Here is a 26,737-nt window from a genome sequence, read left to right as displayed (position 1 = left end):
TTACTTCTTAATATCCAGACCAAGCAGCAAGTGGTGCAACAGTTCAAGACGTAGACTTCTGACCTCAAGGGTGAAGGGGACAAATTCTCAGGTGGGGCCCTTAACTACACAGCACTTATCCTGCAATTGCTATAGGACAATATGCAGGGACATCGTTTAGGATAAAGCGATAAAATATCACAAGTATAAATTGGATAAAATATCAGTTTGATTGAATTTTAATTTCTCTACGATTTTCCCTTTGCTAATTTTTTGAGACAGTTGAAACGTTCTGTTTGTGAAAAAGCTACATATTCTGAAGCGCACTGTGCTTTTCTCTGCAGCTCTCACTACAAGCTTTTTTTTTCACAGTGAGTGTCTGAGACACTTTCCAGGATAACATGCTTGTTGTATTTGGTGTAATTGTAACCCAAAGTGGCTTACTGAAAATGTCACAAAGACATAGGGTGTTGGAGGTATTTGATGTGAAACTGTCTGTGGGAACATTCCACTTTGGGCATCCAGCCCACGGAAATTCTAGCTGCTCCAAGCTGGAGCTCATGCTCTAGAAACAGGAGGTCTACCCACAGCCACAAATTAAAGAGGCATGAAGGACAAACATGACAAGCTAACAATGGCCCTGGTCTTATAATTAGATGGTGCTTACAATGATTTATAAGGAGCCATTGGACGCACAAAAGCCTAAACACATGCCTAACCGAGAGAAATTTTCCTATCTGCACTTGTGCAGCTGGTACCTTTGCAGGTGTTGCTGGTCGTGAATAGACAGCTTTCGGCAGCTACTCTCCTACACAATAATTAAACATTCCTCTGCGGTCCATCCCAATGACAAGGTCGCTTTGCTGTCATGTGAAATATCATAAGGGCTGAGTGCCCTCTGTGAAATCTACTGTGATTCCATAGCATGCAATTCAGAAACATCTAGTGTTGTATTTCTGGAAAGCAAACAGCTTTTATCTGATGCCGGAGGGAAAGACAAAGCCATATTTTAATATTTTACCAAGCAGTTGGCCATTAACAAATGACAAATATCAAATGCTTTGTGCAACGACTCATTTCAACTTTGGATTGTTTGTTTTTAACAATGAGTTATATCTCATATATATGGCCAGTTGGACTAAAACTGAAAACAGTTGTCTTTTTTAATTACCTAATTCAATACAGTGTCTCACCCAGAATACATTATTTTCAGAATTAGCATTCATTCAATGCTATCATATATATATATATATATATATATATATACTCACAGTATATCTTTTTTTTTTTTAAGTGACACAGTCAAGCATTAATGGTGGGACTGAGATGGAGAAAGCACTGAGTTTATAGGATAACAACTGTTGTATTACCTATACTGCAATACATGCACCAAGAGGAATGGTGCGAATGTGCCTGATCAGGTTGGTCTCACATGCTTGTAAAGGTTACCTAGTCATTACACGCTATATTAATTGTTCTGTTGAAAATCCTGTTACTGACTGGTTTTACCATGCTGAAAAGATGGGATACATAGAAAATGATGGGCCATAGAAAATACTGTTCATAACAATATAGTGTGGCCAGCACACAATCCTGACTTCCATAATATCATTTCTTATAGCATGTGAAGACAGACTTTTATGTACACCCAGCCCTTGCATAATGAGGTACAGTGAAAAAAATGATAATATATCCCATTTTTCATACTTCCACAGTGGGTATTTTGCCCTGTATAACAGTATCACTGCATGTGTGAGACATTTCCAGACAGAAATACATAATTGGTGTCTTGAACCTAAAATCTTTCGTCCTTCAGTAGAGTCAGTACAGCTATTTTTTGGCTAAATTTAATGTATTAATCTCCAAATGACCCATGAAAAAATGACCACTAGCATTAACAAAGCTTTAATTTCACTTTCATATGTGTAACCACCTTATGTCAGACACTTGTTAGTAACTTTACACAGCACTAACAGCATAATGCCTGTGTACTTTGCAGAGTGAAAGACATAGGCAGCGACTGTGCGAACTTTATTATACATCATAAACACCCATGACCTAAATTATTAAAATTTCTATCCAGGATATATCCTCACTTGCACCTTTTACTCCATGGGATAAGTTCTGCAAAGGGCAAGCGGTTATTGATAATGAAGGAAACTGCAATGGTAAAAGGTACACATAAATTACTTACAAATATTATAAAACATGTTGGTATTATTATTGCCGTGCATAAAAATTCTTTTTATTTTGATATTTTTGTGAAGGGGGGTGTGGTGGTGCAATGGGTTGGACCGGGTCCTGCTCTCCTGTGGGTCTGGGGTTCAAGTCCCACTTGGGGTGCCTTGTGACGGACTGGTGTCCCGTCCTGGGTTTGTCCCCTCCCCCTCTGGACTTACGCCCTGTGTTGCTGGGTAGGCTCCGATTCCCCGTGACCCCGTATGGGATAAAAGGTTCAGAAAATGTGTGTGTGTGTGTGTGTGTGTGTGTGTGTGTGTGTGTGTGTGTGTGTGTGTGTGTGTGTGTGTGTGTGTGTATTTTTTATGTATTTTTTATGAATTTAAGGTGACATTTCATCCAGGAACCCATTATACTGTTCAATTAGAAATGATGGTAATTTCATCCCCTTACAACATAAGTTTGTCTAATAGGGTGATTTCATGGAACAAATAAATCCTGTTATGTAAGGGACAGCTTTACTTAGGAGTGACCAGAAAAAAATGCAAATAAGTATTTTTACATGAACAAGAAATGTGGAACATTACTTCTTAGATAAACAATTGAGCTGTGCAGTAAAAATTGCCATTCTTTCTTAATATGCAGTAATTGCTGCGTGAGTGGAATGCTGAGATTTTGCCTACGTCCTGAAAAAGAAAGCTCACGGGCACACTCTTCGTAAAATCTATTTACCTTTAAAGAGCGATGCGGAGCCACTAATGCACCGCCAATGCAAGACATTACTCTTCAGTTCTTACAGGCTGTGAGATGGCCCTGGGATGCATTGTATGTTGTATCATTAGCAGCAGCCTGTGGAATCCACAAAAAACCTTTAAAATTTTATTTGCTTAAATGCCTGCTATTTCTCATCAGCACAACCGAATCATAGTTTTGCACGCAGAATCACGAAATTGCATCAGCTAGATTTTATTATTATTTATTATTTAGCTGACACCTTTGGCCAAGGTGACATATAATGCAGCATGGTAGCGTAGCGAGTAGCGCTGCTGTCTCATAGCACCTGGGTGGTGTGAGAGAACATGGGTTTGGTCCTCACTCAGTCTATGTGGAGTTTGCATGGTCTCTTCTGTGTCTGTGTGGGTTTTCTCTGGGTGCTCTGGTTCACAGTCCAAAGACATGCTGTTCAGGTTCCCCCATAGTGTGTGAGTGATGGAAAGAGTGTGTTCCACTGGTGTATGGATGAGTGACCCAGTGTAAGTAGTGTATCTAGCAGTGTAAGTCACTGTGGTGAATAAGGTTTGTGGTCTCATAACACTAAATAGCGTTCATTGGAAGTTGCTTTGGAGAAAAGTTTCTGCTAAATGTAATAATGTTACACTAAACTATTGACACTTTTGAAACCATCTACACAAAATACACACACACAGGCTGAAACTGCTGGTCCCAAGCAGAGTCACGGCAACTCGGAGCCCAAACCGGCAACACACCCAGGACGGGATGCCAGCAAGGCACCCCAAGCAGGACTCGAACCCCAGACCCACCGGAGAGCAGGGCCTGGCCAAACCTGCCGTGCTGCCACGCCCCCTCTACACAAAATAATAAAATTTAATATATATATACACACACTTCCAGAACAGCTTGTGCCATACAGGGTCGCAGGGAACCGGAGCCTACCTGACAACACAGGGCATAAGGCCGGGGGGGGGGAAGACACACCCAGGACAGGACACCAGTCCATCACAAGGCACCCCAAGCGGGACTTGAACCCCAGACCCACTGGAGAGCAGGACCCGGTCCAACCCACTGCGCCACCGCATCTCCCAATTTAATACACATAATAGACAAATTGCAAACTCACCTGAAAGACATATTGGGAGGAAACCAGGGCACTCAGAGGAAACCCACAAGGACACGGTGAGAACATACAAACTCCACATAAAAGTGAGCTGGATTTAAAACGGTGATGTGAGGCACTTGTGCCAAATGTTGTTTCACAGTGGAAAAATAAGCATCACACTTGAGAAAGAAAGAAGAATTTTCAATCCATGCATCCTCCTATTATATTATTTTCTTCCGGCATCTATTCCCTCAGACACCTATCAAGAATAAAACACAGAGGCTATCAGACTGCTTCTACTAACTTCTTCATGGAGAATCAGGTGGTTATGTACAGCTGATGGAGTAACCCTCCCAAGAATATCATACAGCAAGCAAACTATGAAGAAAAGAGAATTACCTTTCATATTTACCCATTTATCACATTACTGTATGGCAGAATAAGTGGGTGTGTGTCTATGACTCCTGGACCTGATCAATCGCTTCACTTCCATAAAAATGAAATCTATACAGCAGCTGGCACTCATTTTTTTAACTTGTATAACATACTTGATTTTTTTAAAACTAATGTATACGGCATAAATTAATTATTCATGTGTTTAGCTGACATCCACTGGGTCATGGATATACTTCCTGATCCTAATTTTCTCATGTCCTGGGCAACCGTCCTTATCTGTACTACATAAGACAGTATATATTTCCCATGGATTGGAGTAGCTGCACTGTTGTCATGGCTCTAGGAATCACTGTTCTTTCTTACCTAAATACAGCCCTACTGAGTGTACTAATGTAATTTCACCAAAATAGTTTGAAGTATCCCGCTGTCTCCAGCATCTTGGCCGTGACTCTTATTACAGCACACATTTATGTAGCCGAGATGTACTTCTCCAGAGACTGCTTCATAATTAACTGGAGAAGTACGGTTTATGTTGTGTCTATACATATTTGGCTTGTATGTCTAAGTACTCCTACATGCGTGAGGCTGCCACGTGCTTCCCGCAAAGGCTGTTGTGACACAACATGACATCCCCGCCTGCTGGACAAAAGTGGAATTATCATCAACTGAAAAAACTAAATGACATTGCTCTGAAAGGTTTACATTACATTTATTTACTTAGCAGATGCTTTTCTCCAAAGCAACTTCCAATAAACTCTATGTAGCATTACCGACCACACACCTTATTCACCGCCGTGACTTACACTGCTACTTACACATCAGTGGAACATACTCTCTCTGTCACTCACACACTATGGGTGAACCTGAACAGCATGTCTATAGACTGTGGGAGGAAACCAGAGCATCCGGAGGAAACCCACACAGACATGGAGAGAACATACAAACTCCACACAGACTGAGTAGGGATCAAATCCACGTTCTGTCGCACCACGCAGGCACTGTGAGACAGCAGCGCTACTTACTGTGGCACCACCGGTTTGCTCTGTACCCCTGGGCCTTTACACCGCACACACAGCACATGGATGTGTGTCCTTACCTACAGGAACTGCTCAGACCCTACCAGTCGGCAGGAATGCTGCAGTCCTCCAATTCTAGTCCCTTGCTTCACCTGCTCACAAAATGCCTACAGTCAAAAGACAGGGATTCTTTGGTTTTGGCCCGGTGTGGTGTAGTGCATCAGGCCTTATTTGCCAATAATTTGAGTGTCATTAACCCATTACAGAACAGCATATAGGTTAAAAGAAGGTTATACATAAGGAAATGTAGGTTTACTGATATAGTAATATAAAGACCCATTTTTCAGTTCAATTCGATTTATCAGAAGTTATTTTTTTGTGAACAGAACAGGAACTGCAGAATTCCTGCTTGTATTTATTTGAATTTGTCATTGTTCCATCAAAGAATGTAGTAACACCAAGTACATAAAATATGTTGGGAATGCAGAGAACAACTAATTTCCAATTAACTGCATAAACAAAGAAAGAATATATACTGTGTGTATATATATATAGATACATTTTTATATGTATATATAATACACTGTGTGTATATATGATATACCGTGTGTATATTTTAGCATGTTCATGTACAAATAAAAGAAGAAAATTGTAAAGGTTTGTATGTTTACCTTTGCCTTCACTTTTTCTTGCAGAATAAAGTTCCACAAATTTTATGTTTGGGTCTGAAGGAGTCTGACACAAAGGCGCAGGTGTATTAATTCAGATAATCTTTTATTGTCTCTATAGTATACGCTGCCAATTAGCAATACATTTTTTATGGAGCATCCCTGGCATGTTGGTGAAGGAGATTAATCATATTTATACCCCCTAAAAATTAAAAGTAGTGACTCATAAATAATCTCAAATCTCACAAGCCTGTTTCACGGTTTCTGCGAGTACAGTGTAATGTTTCTGCAGCGTGTTGCAATTGAAACACAGATTCTTTTCAAGGTAAATTCATTTACGTATCACCAGGAGCAAGCTTTATAAATCCTTCATAAGAAATAAAAAAGCAAAAAAGCGAAAAGTGTCAGCTTTCCATCTGTTTTGCGTCGCTGTAGTGGCTGAATCGTTGAATTGTCGAGTACGTTCTTCGACACTGAACGTGCTTGGAGATATATAGTACTGCCCAGAATAACAACAAAAATAGGGCAAACATGTCTTGGGACTGTTATGACCTCATATGCATAAATATATAGCCTGTTGTGCTATTATTTCTTTTGGAACTGTCATCTCCTGCTTCCATTCCTGTACCGAGAAATAAATGCATTAACTGTGTTTAAAAGTATCAGTGTAAGCATACACGGTCTAAGTGACAAATGATAATATATAAAGTGGGAACATGTCATAGAAGATGGTAAAAAAAAGTAGATGAGTAATTTAAGTGGGCTGAGAATGAGCTCAGATGATTAATTTGTAGATGCCTGGTTCATGCCTGCTAGTTCTTTTTAAACTGGAGCAGCATGAAAAATGTTCTGAGACAAAGCCTACAGACACAGGAGGATTCTGCAGCCGTACTGACATTAAACTCACTCAAACACACAGATGTCACCGATGTTGTTTCTCCCCCCTTTTAAGCCTAGTACTTAAGAAGCATATTTAAAAATATTGCTTGAGTCCTAAATCCAGCTGTAATCACACTTCAGCACTAGATATTTTTTCGGCATTTGTCAAAAAAAGGTGACATTTACACAAACAATATATTATAAACAGTATAATTACATATTGTTCTTCATGTGCGAAATTCACGTGTCCTCTGCCTCCGGAAGATATTATATTTGAGGACAAAGACAGAATTTGATTCAAGATGATGCACCACCTACTGTTTATTCAGAAATGTTTATTTATAAGTCGAAAACTGTACATAAAGATTCATAGATGCTAAATAAAACAGTACAGGCATTTTAAGGAAGTGTGGACTTTGCTGCCTTAGGAAACTCCCTCTGCTATTTGCAGCAGCAAACCACTCACAGCAGCCCAGAAAACCCATAAAGACGCCACATTCCCAGACAAGTCATACTGCACTAGAACCTATGATTACTTTTATTTTCATAATCTCTTGCTATGCTGTTTAAAAACGCCCTCAGTTCCAAAGAATTTAAAGGTTTCCAGTAATTTCTTTTGTTCTAAAAAAAAAAAAAAACAGAAACTGGTGAAGCCATAACAGCAAAACTGAACTTAAATATGCCAGCCTATTTTGACATGCCACGGGTAACAAAAATATTTAAAGGTTTTCATTGAGTTTGTTTTGAGAAAAATGGTAATGCAGTACCAGTAAACCTGAACCTGAGTATAAATACCCAGCAAACATGAAGTAGGTCATTTAGAAAAGCGGAAAAAGGGAGGAATTGGCCATAAACCACAAAGGTCTTACCTTCAGTAGGATATTGTTATAAATCCAATTGCTGCTCCTCTCATGTGACAGCTTGTTTTTTTCAGTTATCTCTCTACTAGGTCAGATGCTCAGAGGGAAAAAATCATTTTCATGGGGTTTGACAAACCTGTTGTCACTTTCTAGTAACGAGACCCTTGGTTGTGTAAGTGCCTTGAATCCACAAACTCATTTTTCCAGGTACCATGATATTTGTCAGAACAGTAAACCTGCTTCACCCAAGTCATCTCTTACTTTTTAATAGTGACAACTGTCATGATCACAAGCAGACACGAACTGCTGGGTACTCAAGTGCAGAGTTTATTTACAGATGCACACTGCAGAAGGTGGATACTGAAAATCTTGTGAGAACAGGGAATGAGGAGGCTTGGAGATGTGGTGAATGGAGAACCTGCATGATGTAGGAACATGGACAACAGGTAGGGACACAGGATCAGAACCCATCAGGCAGAGCAACTGTCAAACACAATGGGAAAACACTGGTTAAGAATCTGCAACCTGACTCTTGTAGACTCTCCCTTTTAAAGACCTGGGTGGGAACCTAAATGACTGATAGAATTACAGTACTATACTAGGGTTAGGTGTGTGGGATTAGGTTAGGTAGCTTCAATTGGTTCCTTCTGGGAGTCCCTGGGGGTATTGCTCCAACAGGTCCTAACAACAGAAATTTCAAGCAAACAGTGATTGTAGATTACTTTTCTAGCATCGGGGAATACAAAAATGTAAGTGAATTAAAAGACACACACTGCAAAATCTGTGTAATTCATAGTCTCAATTTTTGTTTAAATTTCCCAGATATCTACTGCGTAAAGCAAAGTACTATTTCTTGAGACTATTTCTTGTCTCTTTGTTTTTGGATCAGCTGTGCCAGTCCTCATTCTTTCCTGAGCATCTTTGCCAGCTTTGGTGAGGAACTGCTTGCAACTTTCTGCATTATTATTCATGTTGAGGCCACAACCCTGTAGGTTCAGATAAGCTGTTAATGAAACAAAAGATCTTAGTTTAAACCATCTGGAAACTTTCCACAGCTGTCAAAACCATCAGAATTCCCCATTTGTATTGACTTTTAACAGCTTGTAGGTATGGCAAGACATTCCTGGAGTTTTTTGTGTGTCTCATTTTTAATTCTTTTAATGTCGAAAACACAACGTATTTTTGTTTTGTTACAGATGAGTGTATTGGTTGTAAAGTTGTTTAATAGTCTGTATGTATACTTTTTAATGATTCAGATTAAATAAATTTTTCATGTGTATGTCAGCCATAATGTTTTATCAGTAGTTTTGAAATGATCTTGGTATTCTTGACAGTGAAAGTAAAATGGGTGCTGTTTTGCATTACAAATCCATGTACAGTACAACATTTCAAAGGGTTTTATCCCATGCTCCATCTACTGTATAAAATGGGCATTACATCTACATTGTTTATACAGTAACACAAATTTACTTGACACTTTCCTCCAAAGCAACTTATAGCTATTTACCCATTTATGCAGCTGGGAAGTTTTACTGGAGCAGTTTAGGGGTAAGTACCCTGCACAAGGGTACTATGGTGGGATTTGGACCTGTGACCTATGGTGAAGTCTGCACAGTTCATCACCGGCTGCGAGCTTCCAAAGATCCATGGCATCTATGCAGCCAGATGCCTTAAGAAGGCCAGGGCTATCCTCAAGGACCCCAGTCATCCTGGTCATACACTATTTTCTCTCCTGCTGTCCGGTAAACATTAGCAACGTATCAAATCAAAATCAAACATATGGCGGGATGGCTTCTATCTCCAGGCTGTAAGACTCCTGAACATTCAAGCAGAATCCAAGTTCAGCAACTAATCTGGTTTTTCTTAAATAGTTTTACTTAATAGTTATTAGTGTTACTCAATTCCTGTTGTGTTGTATATTGCAAATGTTTTTAACTTACGTGTAATTTTAATGGATGTTGTTACTTTTCTTTATCTCCCTCACGAGCTTGCGGAAAAAGACAATTCATTGCTAGCAAACACTGTTGTACGCTGTATTGTTGTGCATTTTATAAATAATCCTTTGAGGCCTTAAGTCCTCACAATAAGTTCCAAATCTGTCTCTGTCTCCTAAACTATGCAGTTCTAATTTTATTGTAAACACTTCTGTAGTCTTTGACAGGTTCATAACTTCTAGAAAAATTTAAAAGAAAAATTGTTATAGTTTAAGTAATTTCATGTAATGCAAATTTATAGAGATAAAATTTAAATCTGCAAAGTACTGCATACAGTAAATATCTTCATTGACCATATAACTTTATATCTATATTATAAAAACACTTAACAGACAAATGTGATTTATACCTTGAAATAATACATTTTTCCAGCAGTGTTGCCAGAAAATTATCTCCAGTTCAACATAAAATTAATTAAATCATCATTTCTGGAGACATAACAATGTGAAGGGGAGATATGAACTGTACGCAGTATCTTTTTGACACATCAGTAATATCAGTAATAATGTTCAGGACAATGGACTAGGTTTTGGTTATTTTAATATACTGTGCTTTCTACAAAGTTCAGATTTAAAAATAATAATTTGTAAGACACACTTTTTGCCAAAGTATAAACTTTAATCTCACATCTTGTCAAATAATCTTATTATAGAAAGATCAAACACAGCAACATAAGATTTGCACATTTGAAAGAAGTCAAACAACACTGAACGAAAACTGCGAGGCAACATGGCACGAGAAAAAGAGACCTGACAAGGTTGAACACATTGCAGAGACAACATTCTTTCATTGGCTTCATGACATCCAAAACCATCTTTCAAAATTATCTCAATGAGAAATAATGTGCACAGTCAAAATGTAAGAAAATTACAAAGAGAAAATGCTTCTCTTACATGGTTTCTTTCGGCAACGATGAGAAGAAAACGAGTGTTTATTTCTGTTTCTAACAGACTTGCTGAGAGGGTTAATGTAGCTTCTAATGCTGAGTTAACCTCTTTGCCTTGGAAATGCAGCAAGCAAGAAGACATTACAAGAAATACTTATTGATCCACCATTGGTGTGTCACAGCCAAAGTGTGTGTCCAGTTCAATAACCTGCGGTGAAGTTCTGGGGCATTCCTACAGAAGGACTGGCACCCTGGGAGGTGAGGGTGTAGGTGAAGTAGGCTACTGCAGAGCCCAGCATTAGTCCAGCCATATAGGATACAGTCATTGTATTGCCTGCAAAAAAGAACAAAAAAAAAATTAAATAAATAAATGAAGGATGTATGTGCAAACTTTCTCAGAAACACACTTAAAATCTGTAAAAGGGAAAATGAACGCTTACTGCAGTCAACAAAAACTGTGCTGCATATTTGGTTGCAGCTATTCCAGAATATATATGTATGTGATTCTGTGCATTATAACAGCGATTGCAATTCGAAAGCCACATATAATGCATTCATCTCTTATTAATACAAAAAAATATGTGAACGACAGCTGCCGATTCAGAATCAATGGACTGGTTTTCAGATTTTCCATGGTACAAAAAGGCCCAGCATGCCTCAAGCAATTGATGGGAAACTGTCACATTTGCTTTATGTGAGCATTACACTTGCACTATTTGTTATGTTGGACAGTTTCACGGGGGCTGCAGTCAATAACTTCTAAGACTGGCCACAAAACAAATCCTGAAAATCACTAAAATTAATGGATGTGAAACGTGCTAAAAAACTAACACTGCCCATTCAGTGTGGTTCCTGATCACAGTGTCATTTGATTAACTACAGCAACTATATGAGTCAAGACAGATCTGAAAGGTGTCTAAAATGGTGTCCTGGTTTAGGACTGCTTGGTGTGGAGGCAAGCCATACCTGCCAGCTCTCTCTGTTCTGGGGCCACCTTCCCTGCAGCCTGGATCATGGGCACGCTGCCAAAGTAGCCATTACTGATGCCCATGAGAAGGGAAAAGACACATGGCCACGCAGGGTGACTGAAGGTAGGTGCCCCAACAGGATAGACACACATGATGAAGAGTGGGATAAAAATGATGCGGATGCAGGAGAGGAGTAGCAGGCGTCTGCCGTTCCAATCGTACGGAAGTGCGGCCAGGATCTTGCATAGGGGTGACAGAGAGGGAACAAGTTGAAGGAATAAGCCTGCTTTCACAGTTTCTCCAAAAGTTCCACCATCACAGCTGTCTATTCTATCAAGATAGATTTACAAACTAGTGTTGGAATTTGAACATTTTAAATAGTATTTTAATGACCCATTACCTTGTTTTTCATTATTATTCATGTAATTTATTCTTCATTTGCATTATGGGGGTCAGTTGACAGCATAGTGGTTAACACAATTGCCTTCAGATCTGAATGTCGCAGGTTCTAAATTTAACCTCCTGCTGCAGTGTACTTCATTAACATATTCACCCTAAATTGCTCCTGTAAAAAATACACAACTGTATAAATGGATAACTAACTGTAGGTAGCTTAACACTATAAGTTGCTTTGGAAAAAAGAGGCAGCTAAGTGAAAAAATACATTTTCTATAAAATAACACAGTACAGCTAAGTGAATAAATGTCATTACTTATCTATTAATATTATATCATTTATTTTTCATTTATGACCACTATTTTTTCATTCTTGCGTATATTACTGTGAAACTGTATATCGAAATTTGTAGCATACAAAGCACCCCTGTAAGGTGGTAATTTTCCACGCAAGCAGGGGGAAGACCTTGGATGGTTCTTGTTTTGACTAAATGTAGATAAGTTTCAGGCTCTGCTAAAACACGGAACTGCAGGTGCACGCAGAAGCAGACGGGGCACATGCATAAGGCACATGAGTGCATTGACATTGTAAAGACAAGTTTTGATATTTGTTATGTATACATATTGATAGTAGCCCACACACAGTTTCTTTTGTGCTGAATCCCACCTTTTGTGTTCATTTGAGATACTGCACCTGGGTCCTATCAGCCCCACCCCTCCTTACTTGCTCCCAACATGCTGTTGCTCCTTTTATGACTGTACATGATACAAGAATTTGGTGTCCAGTTAATTTATACCATACATGGTATTAAAACATTCATATTCATTGAAACCTATTGTGTACTTAAATTACTCATCCAGGACACCTGGGAGGGGGGCATTGTCGTACCGACCACACCCTTGTCTTGTTTTGGATAAAAATTCATCCACAACATCAGCGCAGAAGTGATTGCATACAACCTTTGAGAAGTGTGTGTGTGTATACATCTGGGATGGATAACACCTGGTGAAGTTCTGCAGAACAATAATAAAACCACTTTTTCAAGCTTTTTGTGCCTCACCATTAAGACTCCAAAGAACCACAAACTGAAAAGATCAATTTCAACCCTACAAAAAAAAAATCTAATGATAATAAAACCAAAAGTCGGTGACGTCTAAATGAAAATAGTACTAAATTGATGGATTGCATGAGGAAATCTGATTTTGTAATGAATGCAAATATAGATCAACTAGCTTGTGGTTGTAATTTTTCTCGAGTTTGGTTGGGAGGTTTTTGTTTTCCTTTTATCTGTAGCCTGTTGGCTTACTTTACGGCTTTAATACCAAGTATAGTCCTGGAAGTAATTTAACGTAATTTAATGTATAGCTAACCTTTTATTTGTTGCCTTGTCTCATGATCCTTTGTTCAGTGCTCTGTGTCACTGTGAGAAAAGAGTGCACTACAAAAATAAATGCAATTGAACTGAATTGAATGACTGCAGGGTGCAGTGTTGGACCACTGTTTTCCTGACTCACCTTTCCCACAAAGTCAGACATATTAAATATGGCCATGATGAGAATGGGTAACCACTCCCCCAGCGTGACATTGCGTATCTCAGACTCCAGGCCAGGAAACAAGCAAAGGGTGATGAAGTAGGTGACTGCAATGGACAGCATGTAGGTCCAGATCACACGGGTCACTACATAACGGTGCAGGATCATATCTGTAAGGAAAGAGAGAAAATGACTTTCACATAATACACACTTACCATCACAAAAAATGTAGACCCCAGATTGACAACAAAATTCTGGGCCCAGTAAAGAAAAATTTTTCTCTAGCATGGAATGAGCCTAGAGACAAGAACAGCTGCAATAGTGTGATCTACTTGATAAGAGTACAGGCCAGCTAGCACTAGAGGACTATCAGGAAGGGAATGAATAACCGAATGATGTGCACTATCAGAATGGCAGGCTGGGAAATCAAGGAAAAAAGGAAAACAAAAATGAAGCTCCAAGAGCAGAGATAAGAGTAACAATAACAGGAAATATGACTCAAATCCAGCTCAAAGCTCATACCAGAATCCATATTGGAAATGGCCCTGATAGGGAATGTAAGAAAAGTGGATGTTTTTTAGATTCACAGGATCACGGAGAGATTTTAAAATACTGTATACTTTTGGAAGGATGAAAAGGAGTTTATTTTACTGTATTTTAAATGTGTCCAGTGTCTGGATTATGAGTATAATGTATGGAAGACAGTCTATACACATGAGACAGCCGTCATTTTAAAAATGTGTTTATAAGAGCAAGGAAATTCCTTGACATGAAATACAAATTGAGCCTGATTATACTGGATCTGTGATGCCCTGGGTAATAAAAATTGTATCAAAAATTCATATTCTGGCAGCTCTGAGCCATTAAAAAAACCACATCATTGTCCCAATTTGTAACAAACTCTCCACCTGAATTTTTTCCATGACAAACATGAATCTGATTTTGTTTGGGGCTATCAAATGATTCACCATTCAACTCAAAGCACTGAAAAAGGCAAATTGGACTGAGGAACTTAAGAACTAATTACATAAATTAGTCTTAGACTGTATTATAGATTTAATTATGGCTTTTAGATTAAAGCATGAAGTAAAATGGAACCTTGGTTTTATGCGATGACTGATAACAACAGATGGTAAAACAACATTAATGAAGATGAATCCAACATCACAAGTTAAACCACATGGCATTTTGACATATACAGTATTATGAATCAGAAGGATAAGAACAAGAGAGATTTTCAACTGCAAAAAAATGCCAACATTAAAGTAAATGAAGGAACTACATTCATCCTTTGTTAAACAGGGTTAATCTGTTCAGTGATAGGCGAATTCTCATTGTGAAGGGGATCTAAAAAACATCATTTCTTATAGGGGAAAAAAAGGTTCCAAGACAAAAAAATGAGTCACCTGATTATTAATTATAAAACCAAAAAAAAAGTTACTTTTATGCCTGACAACACCAACATATTTTACAATATTTGCAAAAAAAAAGGACTCATTCATCCAGCATAATGGTGCAGTGGGTAGTGCTACCACCTCACAGCACCTGGGCTGTCTGAGTGTAGGTTTGAATCTGTCTTAGACTGTGTGGAGTTTGCATGTTCTTCCTGTGTCTGTGTGGATTTCCTCTGGGTGCTCTGGTTTCTTCACACAGTTCAAACACACCCAGTTTAGGTGAATTAGTGACTAGCTGAGGGGAGTGCGGTGGCGAAGCGGGCTTGGCCGGATCCTGCTATGTGGTGGGTCTGGGGTTCGAGTCTTGCTTCGGGTGCCTTGCGACGGACTGACGTCCCCTCCTCCTCCTGTGTTGCCGGGTTAGGCTCCGGTTTGCCGCGGCGACGCTTAGGACTATCACTTTCAGACAGTGTGTGTGAGTGGCTGAGACTATCATTAAGACCGTACATCGTTTCTGCATGTTGGGAGAGGAGTCGGGATTGCCGTACAGAAGCATCCACTGCACGTAACTGGAATAAATTTGTATACATTTTTGAAAAAAGGGGTGTAGCAGGTAAGAATTTCTACTGGTAACCAAGATATTGCAGGTTTGTAAAGTAGTCTTTCTAAAACCTAAAACATCTTACCCCGTATGCTATTCCAACTTTTCTTTATTTTAGGTTTAGGGACATCAAATCGCACGTATGTGCCACTGCCAGCAAATACAGCTTCTGCTCCAGTCGTAGTGGGAGAAACGTGAACAGCACCATTATCCTAAGATAGTGAGAAAACAGAAAAAACTCTCATATAATGAAATAGAAAAAAAATGAGCAAAAGTGCAAAATACAGTTTTCAATGGTACATTGCTGAATTGCCCTCTTCAAACTAGGCAATTAATTTGACATTGCTCCTTTTCTTTTCTGCCTATAATTTCCCAACTATCAAAAGAAATTTAACACAGGAAAAAGTGATTTTGTCTTAGTGAATTCAAATTTTACTATGTTGCGTTTAACAAGAGGTTCCAATGTGAGAGAAGACAGAGTCAATGTCAGAGAAACAATAACAGACACTATTTGTATTCAAAGACAAATGGCACATTATTGTACTGACTACATAGATCCGCTCAGTTAAGAGTGTTCAGTTATTTTTTAGTCCTGAATAAAAAGGAGATTTATACATAAACAGTGATCTCCAGATCTTATAAAAGGCAAAATCAGTTTTGTATAGTGTCAGTATCAAATTGATGCAAAGTCTGCAGAATTTTTTTTCCCATATATGGATGACACTTTTGCTTTTCATGGATGCAGCCTCAAATGTCTGTCAAAATGGATGTAAAGTCTTACTCAAATTATTAAATGTTAAAGCTTTTTCTCCCAAATATAATTATAACAGGCAAAAATCTTAAGGCAATGTAAAAAAAAAAGTCATCTGACGTGTCTGTTGTCTCAGTTACTTCAGAAGCAAGGTAACTTACCTGAGAGCAATAGGATATAACTATACAGAAATGTTATGATTACTCAACAATGTGAAATACATATACAATATTATTGTAACTGTGAAACCATTTTATATCTATAATTGGAAGTTGTGGCAAAATTTGGAAGCACACTTTGATGTTTAAAGGAAAATGCCTAATAAAAAGTATTATATATAGTTTATACTACATGCACTGAGTTTTACACACACACACACACACACACACATTATCAGAACCGCTTGTCCCATACGGGGTCACGGGGAACCGGAGCCTACCCGGGAACACAGGGGCGTAAGGCCGGAGGGGGAGGGGACACACCCAGGACGGGACGCCAGTCCGTCGCAAGGCACCCCAAGCGGGACTTGAACCCCAGACCCACCGGACAGCAGGACTGTGGTCCAACCCACTGCGCCACCGCACCCCCCTCTGAGTTTTACATTTACATTTATTGATTTAACAGAAAATACAATTTGTGCATTACATTAAGAGAAAGAGGGACAGTTGTAGACATGCGATTCTTCAGTGCAGTTAGTTTGTTTCTTTCCACCATATGAACTAATGTTCATCACACAAGTTTTATTATGAATACTGTTATTATTATGAATACATTTTATCATGAATAGTGTTATTTGATTTTATTCACAGCTGAAGCAGTTTATAAGTATAGAACTGCTGAACATGTTTAGAATTATTCAGCTACTGCTTTATAGAAAATTTTATCTAGGAGACTCCTGCATATTGTAAAGTAAAGCAATGACTCATGAGGAAAAAAGTTTCATTAATTATGGTGTGGTATGTTTTTCAGAGACATTGGCAACCTGTGATTATAATTATCAAACACATTCTACTGAGAAGAGTGAAGTGACTTTTTTTTGGGGAAAAAAAAAGTATAACGCTGATATTTGAAAGGCCATCGTCTTATAACCTGATACGCAAATAGAAAGATATCTGACAGGACCATATTGGTTCTGAGGGGCAGGAGTTTGTGAACTGGATTGTACAAAGTCCCGCTGGAACAAAAATCTCCTGAACTCTTCAGGATTTGCACTTCAAACCTCAGATGTACAAAAAGAACCTAAAGACTTTATTTTATAGTGCTGCAGCTTGGCCATAAATGATTCCACTTCATGAATTAAAAATGAAAAAAAAAACATTCTCACATTTAGATTTTCCTTCACTGCTGACATTAGAACTCTACAAAGCTAGGTAATTGTAAATCGACAACAACTTGCACGGGCAATCTGAAGTAATAACATTGTCAAAGAATGGATCATGTTAATCAGCCAAAAGCATATATATGTATATATATTATATATGGAATATATAAAATATGCTGCCCTGCCATGGCTGTAAATGCTGAGCATGGCTGGCTTCACTGAGTAAGACACATTTATTCATTTAACTGACACTTTTCTCTAAGGTGACTTACCTTACAATTATTTAACCATTTATAAATCTGGGTATTTTTACTGGAACAATTAGGAGTGAGTACCTTGCTCAAGGGTACTGCAGCAGTATGTGAGACTCAAAACAGCAACCTTCGGATCCAAAGGCAGCAGCTCTAACCAGTATGCTATCAACTGCCACTGTAATACTCTGAAACACGGCTCCTGGAGTGAGTACAATGCGCTATGTCCCACTCATGGACAATGAGGAAACAGAGGCAGCCAAATGGCAGGTAACCTTTTAGGTAATCAAGCAATCACAAAGCATGTGCTTGTCTATTATTACCGTTATCCAGGGTGCAGAAGAGACAAGCATTTGGCTGCAGACCCACTGCAGGTGCACTCTCTGGCGTGACTAATTGCGTGACAAATGGTCGCGTCTCGCTCTAAAGCAGCACTGACACCTTACAACAATGATCTCTGCAGCCTGCAGCTCCTGTTATCTAGACTTTCCTTTGGGATGCAAACCAATTAGCACATTCTGAACATGTTTATGCCCCAGAAATCAGTGTTCAGATGAAACTTTCTGTCTTTAAATATGAGAGACAATGTGCCCCAGACATTTTTAAATATGCAATATCTGTCTGTATTGTTGATTGTCATTTTTCCCCAGCAAATCTTCAGATAGGTTTGTAATCCAAGCAAAGGCAAACTTACGAATCTTACTTCCTCAGAAATGACATCATGGTGGATGCGATATCCATTGCCATGGTTAGCAGGGCAGCTGACCTCACCGAGGCCACGGCAGGCACGGTTTTTGTGGTACTGAACAAATCGCGTCCGGCGCACCAGCAAGTGAAGCACAAAGCACAAGAGCTCCATGCAGATGGAGATGAAGAAGAAAATGATGGTGTTCTTCTTCTCATTCTCGATCAGCAGCTTTGTGAAGATGCGGCTCAGGGAAATAATTACGCCCGCAGTACCTGTGCAAACAGGAAGTGACCTCATTGTCATTGAAGCCAATTAAAAAAACAAAAATAATACTTGCAAACCTTCAGTTTGTTTTATAACTGGTCAGATTTTGGGAAAAAAAATCTTATTTGGAATAATCATAGTTAGAATAATAATTCTTTGGAACAAGTGTTCTATAAGGCAGATGAGTGTTGCTAAAGTGAGGTATGATGAGCCGAAAAGAAACAACACCACTGAATATTTCATCACAGTAACTTTCAATAAGGTGTTTTAGCTGCCACATACAATTTCATCCCAAGGTATGAAATATGATCCAATTGCTAACAAATTTAAGAAAAAGGCTGTTTGATGTCCATGGACAGATAGCTGTCATAAGCATCATAATCACATAATAGTGAAAGACAACTTACTTTCCCCAGTCATCACTCCTTGTGTGTATCTCTTTGGAAGCATTCCTGTGTAACCATAGAAACTGGACTGCTGGACTAGAAAAGGTCAGGGCAAACACTATTAAATGAATAACTATTAAACTGCTCAGTAATTACATCAATCATTTTGTATAGCTAAGGTCACCAACAGCTTTTCATGTGTGCAGTACAAAACAAAATATAATAAATACAAAATGTCTCATTACAGTGAATATCAGAGCAATCTGGGATCAGATCAATGACAAGATTATTTAAATATGCAGATGGGCCTGATTAAAAACCCTCTGTGCAGAGATACCTGTGCATCCGAATGCCACAACCCCCACCGCCACAAGGTTGATGACGTAGGCTTGCTTGGTGCTGAACTGCTCTAACCAGACGTCACAAATGCTGACAAACAACAGAGGACCCAGAGCAAACAGATACCCTTGAAGAGAAAAACAGCATCCAAGCAAATAGGTTTGTGTAGGTTTCAGATTTTAACACGCTGGCAACATACAAGTACTTCTCACATGAACCTGACTCATAAAATCACACATCAATTCAGTTACAATCAGTTTACGCCTCCATGTTCAGTTTGGCACACGGTCATGCACAAACCTGCTATTTACGGAACAGCTACAATGGTTTGTGAAGCATGATGTCATATTACAGTGTTTACTGCAATAAATACCACACACTCGATTAAAAAAACCCTCATCTGATGCGAGCAGCTACTAAACCTAAGACAGGCCCATCTCTTTTTATCTAAGCCATAATTTAATATTCCATGTTGAAGTAACAACATTAAAATTAAACTCCTATTTGGTCTCTTACCAGGCTTTTTAGGTAAATTAATCTTAATAAAGCTAAATGCAAGTGTTCAATGGACCTTAAAGTTTATTCTGCAGTGCTGAAGGGCTTGTATTCTGCTGTAATAGGAATAGGACATGAATAAGACAAACTACCTCATGAAATTTTAGGTGGCACTTTATAACCAGACACTACAATCCTATCTCCTGTACATCCCACAGAAAAAAGACAAAGACTCACTTCCTGGTAGCGCTTCATGATAGCACTTTTAATACACTATACCTTAATTTCATATTATCAGTAACAATGCTTATAGAGCATTTCCAGTGTGTATCACCTCATCCAGTGGCATCTGTGCAGGACATACAGTGTGTGGATCTCACATCCTGCAGACCACATCTCTACATTTCTCACACACCTACTGTGATCCTGGTATGAAGACTGAGCATCTCCACCAGGGCATTGTTCAGTATCACTGCCACCAGAGCCACCAGGATGTATGTTAGGCTCATATCAAAAACAATTGATGTTCCTGCAATATGGGAAGACAACGACACATTAGGGATGCTGACCTGTCATACTTGGCCTCTTTCAACTCATAGAAAAATCCTTCATTGTGTCGCCACTGTTTTTCAAACATATGTTCACATATACATTTGACTTCAAATCACACATACATTCATGTTACATGTTAAATAACATGAATCAGATAAATTTTTGTAAAATTAATATGAATTCACACAGAAACTAAAATTAATGGGTAATTAAAGGTTAATCAATCTGTAATAATCAATTTGACTACATTTAGAAAATAAAAATCCAGTGCAGGTACTATTGTATGTAGTTTGCCTTAAGACAGGGGTGACCAGCTCTGTTCTTCAAGGGCTGTGGTGTCGGTCATTTTCTGCTTTACGTCAGGTCTTAAATTCTTCGTAGCGAGTCGATACAACTGCTGTTTCAGGCACAATTTGGGGAATAAAATTAAGATGCATTTCTTAAAATCTGACAGACTAAGGCCACCCAAGACCAAGCGAGACCACCCCTGCTCTAAAATAACTGAAGCAGAAGTACCTTATGCAACAGTACCTTGAAACTTATGATGCAGATAGTCCACATCAGTAATAAAGCTATTATATGGCAGCAGAAAGCCGACCCCGGCGAGCAGCATGGCAAAATATATCCCACGATAACGGTCTTCTGGAGCAGGCTCATCAAATGCTAAGGAAAGAGGAATAAGGGGAAGTTAGATTATACACTCAGTATCCCTTCAGCTCTGTTTAGAGAATAATTCAATTTACAGGCTGTCAATGTAACTTTTAGGGGACAGGGAGGTCAACCTTTTGCATTATCGTGCTGGCTGTGCAGGTCTCATTAATAAAGAAAAGGCTATTGAGACTGTGCCTTAACTGAAACTGATGTTCAGCAATTTTTTTCTTTTATTTTATGCTAGCACCTTGATTGGCAAACCAGCGTCTTGACTTTTAAGCAGCATGAGGAATTCAAAGGTCATTAAAGTCAGATATTGTGTTTAATAGGCATTATTAATTTAAGATACCCCAGCAACTTTTATTTTTAACAGTTAATTTTAATAACTGTGTGTTTGCTTCTTAGTGAGAAATCACTCCATTACAAGCACATTTCAGCTCTAATGGGCTGCTTTAGTGAATCCTCAGTGGTTACTTCACCGTGACAAGACAAAACATTTAGTGCCTTACCTGGATTGATACCTTAAATGTACACATATACAGTACAGTGCAAAAAAAGTTGCAGTACTGCCTTTCAGACATACCCAGTGGAACCAAATAATCATTCTGAGGAACTCTTAAGCTAAATTGCATGCTTTTCACCTGGTTCCATGAAAGTCAGGACCCCTTTGTTGGAGATGTCCTTGGTCTGCACCTCATCTTCTTCCAGCTGGTAGCTCTCAAAACTGAAGCTCATCACCACATTGTCCTCAGGGGTCAAGGCAGAGGTGGGATGGCTACAACTTTCAGCCCCCAAGGAACCCATCCTGGGGTCAAAACTTGACAGAAGTTTGTTCCCAGGTCAAGCGGTGTCTGAGAGAGGTGACTAGAGGCTTCTGGAACAAGCATCGACATCAGCAAAGTGACTGCTACTGTAGGTACCCATGTACATATATCAGACATATACAGTGGTGCTTGAAAGTTTGTGAACCTTTTAGTATACACGACTGTATACTTAACCCCAGTTAACTTGAGTTGGCCTGCTAAAAATTTCCAGCAGTATAAATGGGTGAGTCACTAATAATAGTAAGAAAAATAATAATAAACATTTATTAAGCTATTCAAGGTCTGCAAACCCTTCAGCACAAATTGACAGAAACAGCTGTCTTCAGACAGATCATATCTTGCAAGAGGGTGCCGGCGAAGCTCTCTCCCCTAAGCAGTCATACTTATAATTTTGCCTTTTCGGCAGAAGCTTTAATAGCAATCAGCACATATCTGGAATAAAAGTAGAAGAATGGGCATGTCTCTGGATGATGTACTGTTATACTTGAGTAAACCTAAAACATCTGTGCCAGCAGATTTAAAGGTGGTTACTATTATAGTACTAACTAGTGCATAGTTACCTAGCAGTAAATTCCTAGGTTATAAAATCAATCTCTAAATTTCTGGTTATGAAACTGAATACTTCTCTTAATTCTACTTCTGCTTGCTTGATGGTCCTATGCACGGAGGTTCTCAGTTCTGGCTCCGTTGCAGTGGAATGACCTCCCTCTCACTCAGAACTTCTGAAACTCTGTCTACATTCAAGAAGGGTCTGAAAACTCATCTTTTCCAGACTCACTTTGCCCAAGATCTCTCAAGCTCATTACACACACACAGACACTAAAATGAAACTGCTCGCCACAAGCAGGGTCACAGTGAGCTGGAGCCTAACCTGGCAACATAGGGCATAAGGCTGGAGGGGGAGGGGACACACCCAGGACGGGACAACGGTCCATTGCAAGCCACCCCAAGTGGGTCTTGGAACCCAGACTGCCCAAAGGGCAGGCCCTGGCCAAACGTGCTGCACCACTGCATCCCCCTGCTCAAGCTCATCTATGGTGTAAATGTTTATGCACCGTGACTTTATGACCATGCCCAGATAAGCCTTTACACAGCCGCTACTCCTGTATTGTATGTAAATGTTTGTGTACCTTTTTAAAAATAATAATAAGACAAAATTTGTAGGAAGGTTATCAGGGTTAGTCTATCCTGAGTTTTGTACACCTACTCATCCAATGAACACTGGTGCATAAAGTTACTTAAGAATCACATGTCTGTCTCTTTCTCCTAATGTAATGCACAAATTGCATATTCTCTGAGATGTACGTTGCTTTGGAGACAAGCATCTGCTAAATGAATAAATGTAAATGTAATTCCAGTTGGTGATTCTCCTTTAAACTAGTAAATTCTGGTTTTAGATACCTAGGAATTTTTGTCACTCCTAGACAGCTATTACAACTAAAGAATATCTGGTTTTGTAGACCTCTACTATTTCAGTATTTGGCAAAGTTAATCTTGTCCAGGTAAATGTTTCTCCTCTGCTATATCTATACAGGGTAAAAAATACCCTGCTACTTGTGAGATTATTTTTTTAAATTACACCCCTTGAAGGGGGGGCGCAGTGGGTTGGACCAGGTCCTGCTCTCCAGTGGGTCTGGGGTTCAAGTCCTGCTTGGGGCGTCCTGTCCTGGGTGCATCCCCTCCCCCTCCAGCCTTATGCCCTGTGTTGCTGGGTTAGGCTCTGGTTCCCCGCGACCCTGTATGGGACAAGCAGGTCAGAAAGTGTGTGTGTGTGTGTGTGTGTGGACTCCTTGAGAATTTGTGAAGATAAATTAGCTGTCTGTCTACCCATGGACTGGGTGTACCCCCCTCAAGTTTGCACCCAGTGCTTCTGGGACAGATAGATTTCTATGGAACAATACAAGGTCCATAATTAAACTGCCCAAAAAACTCACCCAAAAAAACAAGATGGGGTTTCACTACCAAATGTAACATTTTAGTAATGGGTGGCAAAAATTCAAGATATGACTAACTGGTTCCAGGCTATACTGGATTATTCAAGGGTGGGTATGGAGTCTACATCATGCTACCCAATTGTTAAGATTTTTGCCTTTCATTCAGAAGTGTCATCAAATCTTATCTTTATTCAAAAATTTTGCTGTTTTCAGCATTCCTAGTTTAGACAGAGGTGAACAGACCATCATCATGGCCTCCTATTAACATTGTCACTAAAATTTCTTGTTCACAGCCCTATTCAAATGCACTCTCTATGTAAGATCTGTGGCCAGTTACAGTGCAATAATATTTTATGAAGAATGGCTTGGGATGAAAAAGAAACGATGTCGTGACAAGATATTCTAAGGTGCAATGAATTAAGGTAAATCAAGTTAATGAAAAAAGGTCGTAAATACTTCCATATTCAAAATATATGGCACTTTTGTGAAATCACAGTATACCCATCAGATTTATGCACAGGTCCATCAGGCTCCTCCTTTCAGGCCCTTGTGCAGTTTAATTAAGGAGAAAGCAGAGAAGTGCTGGAACAGCAACAGCCTGCGGCAGTGCAGGGCTCTCCAGCACTACAGGAAACGAATGCTGCATTTGTTCATAACAGAATAATGAAAAAACATCTGCCATCATTAACAAACCAGGGGAAAAATGTGAATTTAAAGACACTTGAAACCATCTCACTTTTTAACTCCCACAAATCTATACATTATTCTAAATGTGTGCGGTGGGTGATTCATTGCAGTACAGCGTTCAGTCATATTTTAGCTTTAACTTTTTCCAGCCAGTTCTTAATGTCACGTATAACATAAATTTAAATTATATTTAATTTCTTGTGTTTATAACTGGCTGCATTTCCAGTGTGTCTTTCCACATATATTCTAAAGGGGCAAAAGAGACGCCATGCATTAACACTACTGTGAATACATTAATCTCAGCATATGCATATCTACAAATACAGCAATTACAATGTAAGAATATGTAATCCTTAACACTTTTTAAATACCGTAGCATTTCAGAATAGAGCATTTGCTAATGTGGTTGTTTTTAAATGTTTTTGCTCTCAACGGAAGGGGGCGCTCACACTTTATTTTAAATACAATACGGTATTTCGGAATATCCAAGCCATTTAGAAAAAAAAGGATAGAAAAAGTAATCCATCACGAATATAATTTATTAAAAAAGCGATTTTGAGAGTTTTTATGGAAAAAATGCAAACGGGTTTGTACCAACCGGGTTTCTTTTAATTTTAAAGGAGGGAGTAACAGTATTTACTATGAGCAACTGGTTTCCTCTTAATCGTGAATCATGATCATGTTATCTGTAAGCAAAATTAATTAGTATTACCGTACATGATACACGAATTTTGTTTCCTAACGTGTTTCGCCTAAACAAACTGGTCCTTTTTTCATAGAAAGACAGGTAAACTCCTACCTCTCGATTATACTATCCCTTCGGTTTCCGTTTGTGAATATTTTTTCCATCAAACAAAAAAATAAAAATGTATATCCAGTTCTTCACGACATCCTAATTTCACCATCGTACGGGTTATACCCTTGAGGAAGCGCCCCCGACTCCCAATCCCTTCGGTCTCCATCCATAATGCCAAAGCGCAGGAAGAGGCTCGCGCCGCCCCGCCCCGCCCCGCTTCGCCCCACCCCGATCTGCTGCGCCCCGCCCCGCATAGCCCCGCCCACTCTGAACAGCATCCCGCGCTTCAGCAGAGACGAACTGATAAGTTCGGCCATTGAAACGAGTGTCGTTTCAGATAGTAGATAGACACTGTCAAAAGACCGCACATCTTAGCTGTGTTGTTTACCGATTGAGTCAACTTATTGATTCTAGAGGCGTTCCATTTTAGCACAGTCAGTACGAGTGCAGGTGATGCCATGTGGTTCTTGGTTCGAATCCCACTATAGAAACCTTCTTAACTTAAGCTACTTGACTTGAATAGAACACTGGCTGTACGGTAAAATTACACCACCTATCTTACTAAAGGTGACCATAACTTACGCGAGGTCGACGAGTAGTATTTTCTAAGTAGATGCAATACAGCGTTTCAAAGAGGGAAAAAAAAAATCACTTCGCATTCCACTTCAGGTTTTTTAATGTTAACAACTGAAGTGGCTGCGTGTGTGGAAAGTATGGAATACGAAGAATCCGCTCACGGGCAGCGCGAGCACTACGGAAATGACGAAGTTGGTGCCTCAAAAGGTAAGAAAACGGAAACGAAAAACCGCCTGGACCTTAGAGATGTGCCGTGTGTGTTTTTGGTCTTTGCTGTACCTGTTTGCTACGTCACCGGAAAATAAAATGGCGGGAAAATGTTTTTTTTTTTTTTTAAATAATAAAAAAAATTCTCTAAATGATTGCAGGACTTTGTGGAAACACTGGCTCACGTCACTGGCGTTCAAAAGAGACACACCCACACACAGTTCTGCAAAGTGTGACAAACAAGGTCTAATTTTGAGCTTATGGGATGCGTTTAGTTGCAGTTGTTGCTGCTAAAGGTGCCACATCCTGTTAAGTAGGACAGTAATTTTTTTCCACACAGTGTCATTCGGAGTTGGATAATAATTTTGTTTGTTCACTAAAAATTGCTATAAGTAAAAAAAAAAAAAAAAAAAAAAAAACTTATTTGTTCA

General features: G+C 39.2%; 1 protein-coding gene across 3 annotated transcripts; it reads right to left on the bottom strand.

Annotated features, from left to right (window-relative positions):
- Nucleotides 1-10,498: 10,498 nt before the first annotated feature.
- On the bottom strand, nt 10,499-26,275 carry LOC108926673 (equilibrative nucleoside transporter 4). 3 transcript variants are annotated; one of them, XM_018739525.1, is made up of 11 exons: nt 26,106-26,275; nt 21,924-22,156; nt 21,163-21,294; nt 20,495-20,608; nt 19,583-19,711; nt 19,267-19,341; nt 18,602-18,867; nt 15,670-15,796; nt 13,572-13,759; nt 11,660-11,900; nt 10,499-11,027 (listed from the first exon to the last, which is right to left on the bottom strand). In XM_018739525.1, exons 2-11 carry the CDS (start codon nt 22,084-22,086, stop codon nt 10,894-10,896), a joined length of 1,569 nt encoding a protein of 522 aa, XP_018595041.1. In that variant the 5' UTR covers nt 22,087-22,156; nt 26,106-26,275; the 3' UTR covers nt 10,499-10,893. The 3 variants fall into 3 exon arrangements, with proteins under 3 accessions (XP_018595041.1, XP_018595060.1, XP_018595050.1); XM_018739544.1 differs by having other exon boundaries at nt 18,611-18,867; XM_018739534.1 differs by lacking the exon at nt 26,106-26,275 and adding an exon at nt 25,527-25,693.
- Between the last annotated feature and the right edge of the window lie 462 nt (nt 26,276-26,737).

The sequence above is a fragment of the Scleropages formosus genome, chromosome 20, assembly GCF_900964775.1.
Source record: "Scleropages formosus chromosome 20, fSclFor1.1, whole genome shotgun sequence".
Lineage (NCBI taxonomy): Eukaryota > Metazoa > Chordata > Actinopteri > Osteoglossiformes > Osteoglossidae > Scleropages > Scleropages formosus.
This window is presented reverse-complemented; position numbering and strand designations above follow the sequence as displayed.

Bases quoted from the DNA above. Each gene is read 5' to 3' on its own strand.
- LOC108926673 (XM_018739525.1), bottom strand. From the start codon at position 22,086: ATGGGTTCCTTGGGGGCTGAAAGTTGTAGCCATCCCACCTCTGCCTTG. The intron at 19,712-20,494 runs GTGTGTGAGAAA...TTTCTCTTCAAG, and splicing joins TCATACCAGGATCACAGTAG to GGTATCTGTTTGCTCTGGGT. The intron at 11,901-13,571 runs GTGAGTCAGGAA...CCCCTATGCAAG, and splicing joins TGTCTGACTTTGTGGGAAAG to ATCCTGGCCGCACTTCCGTA.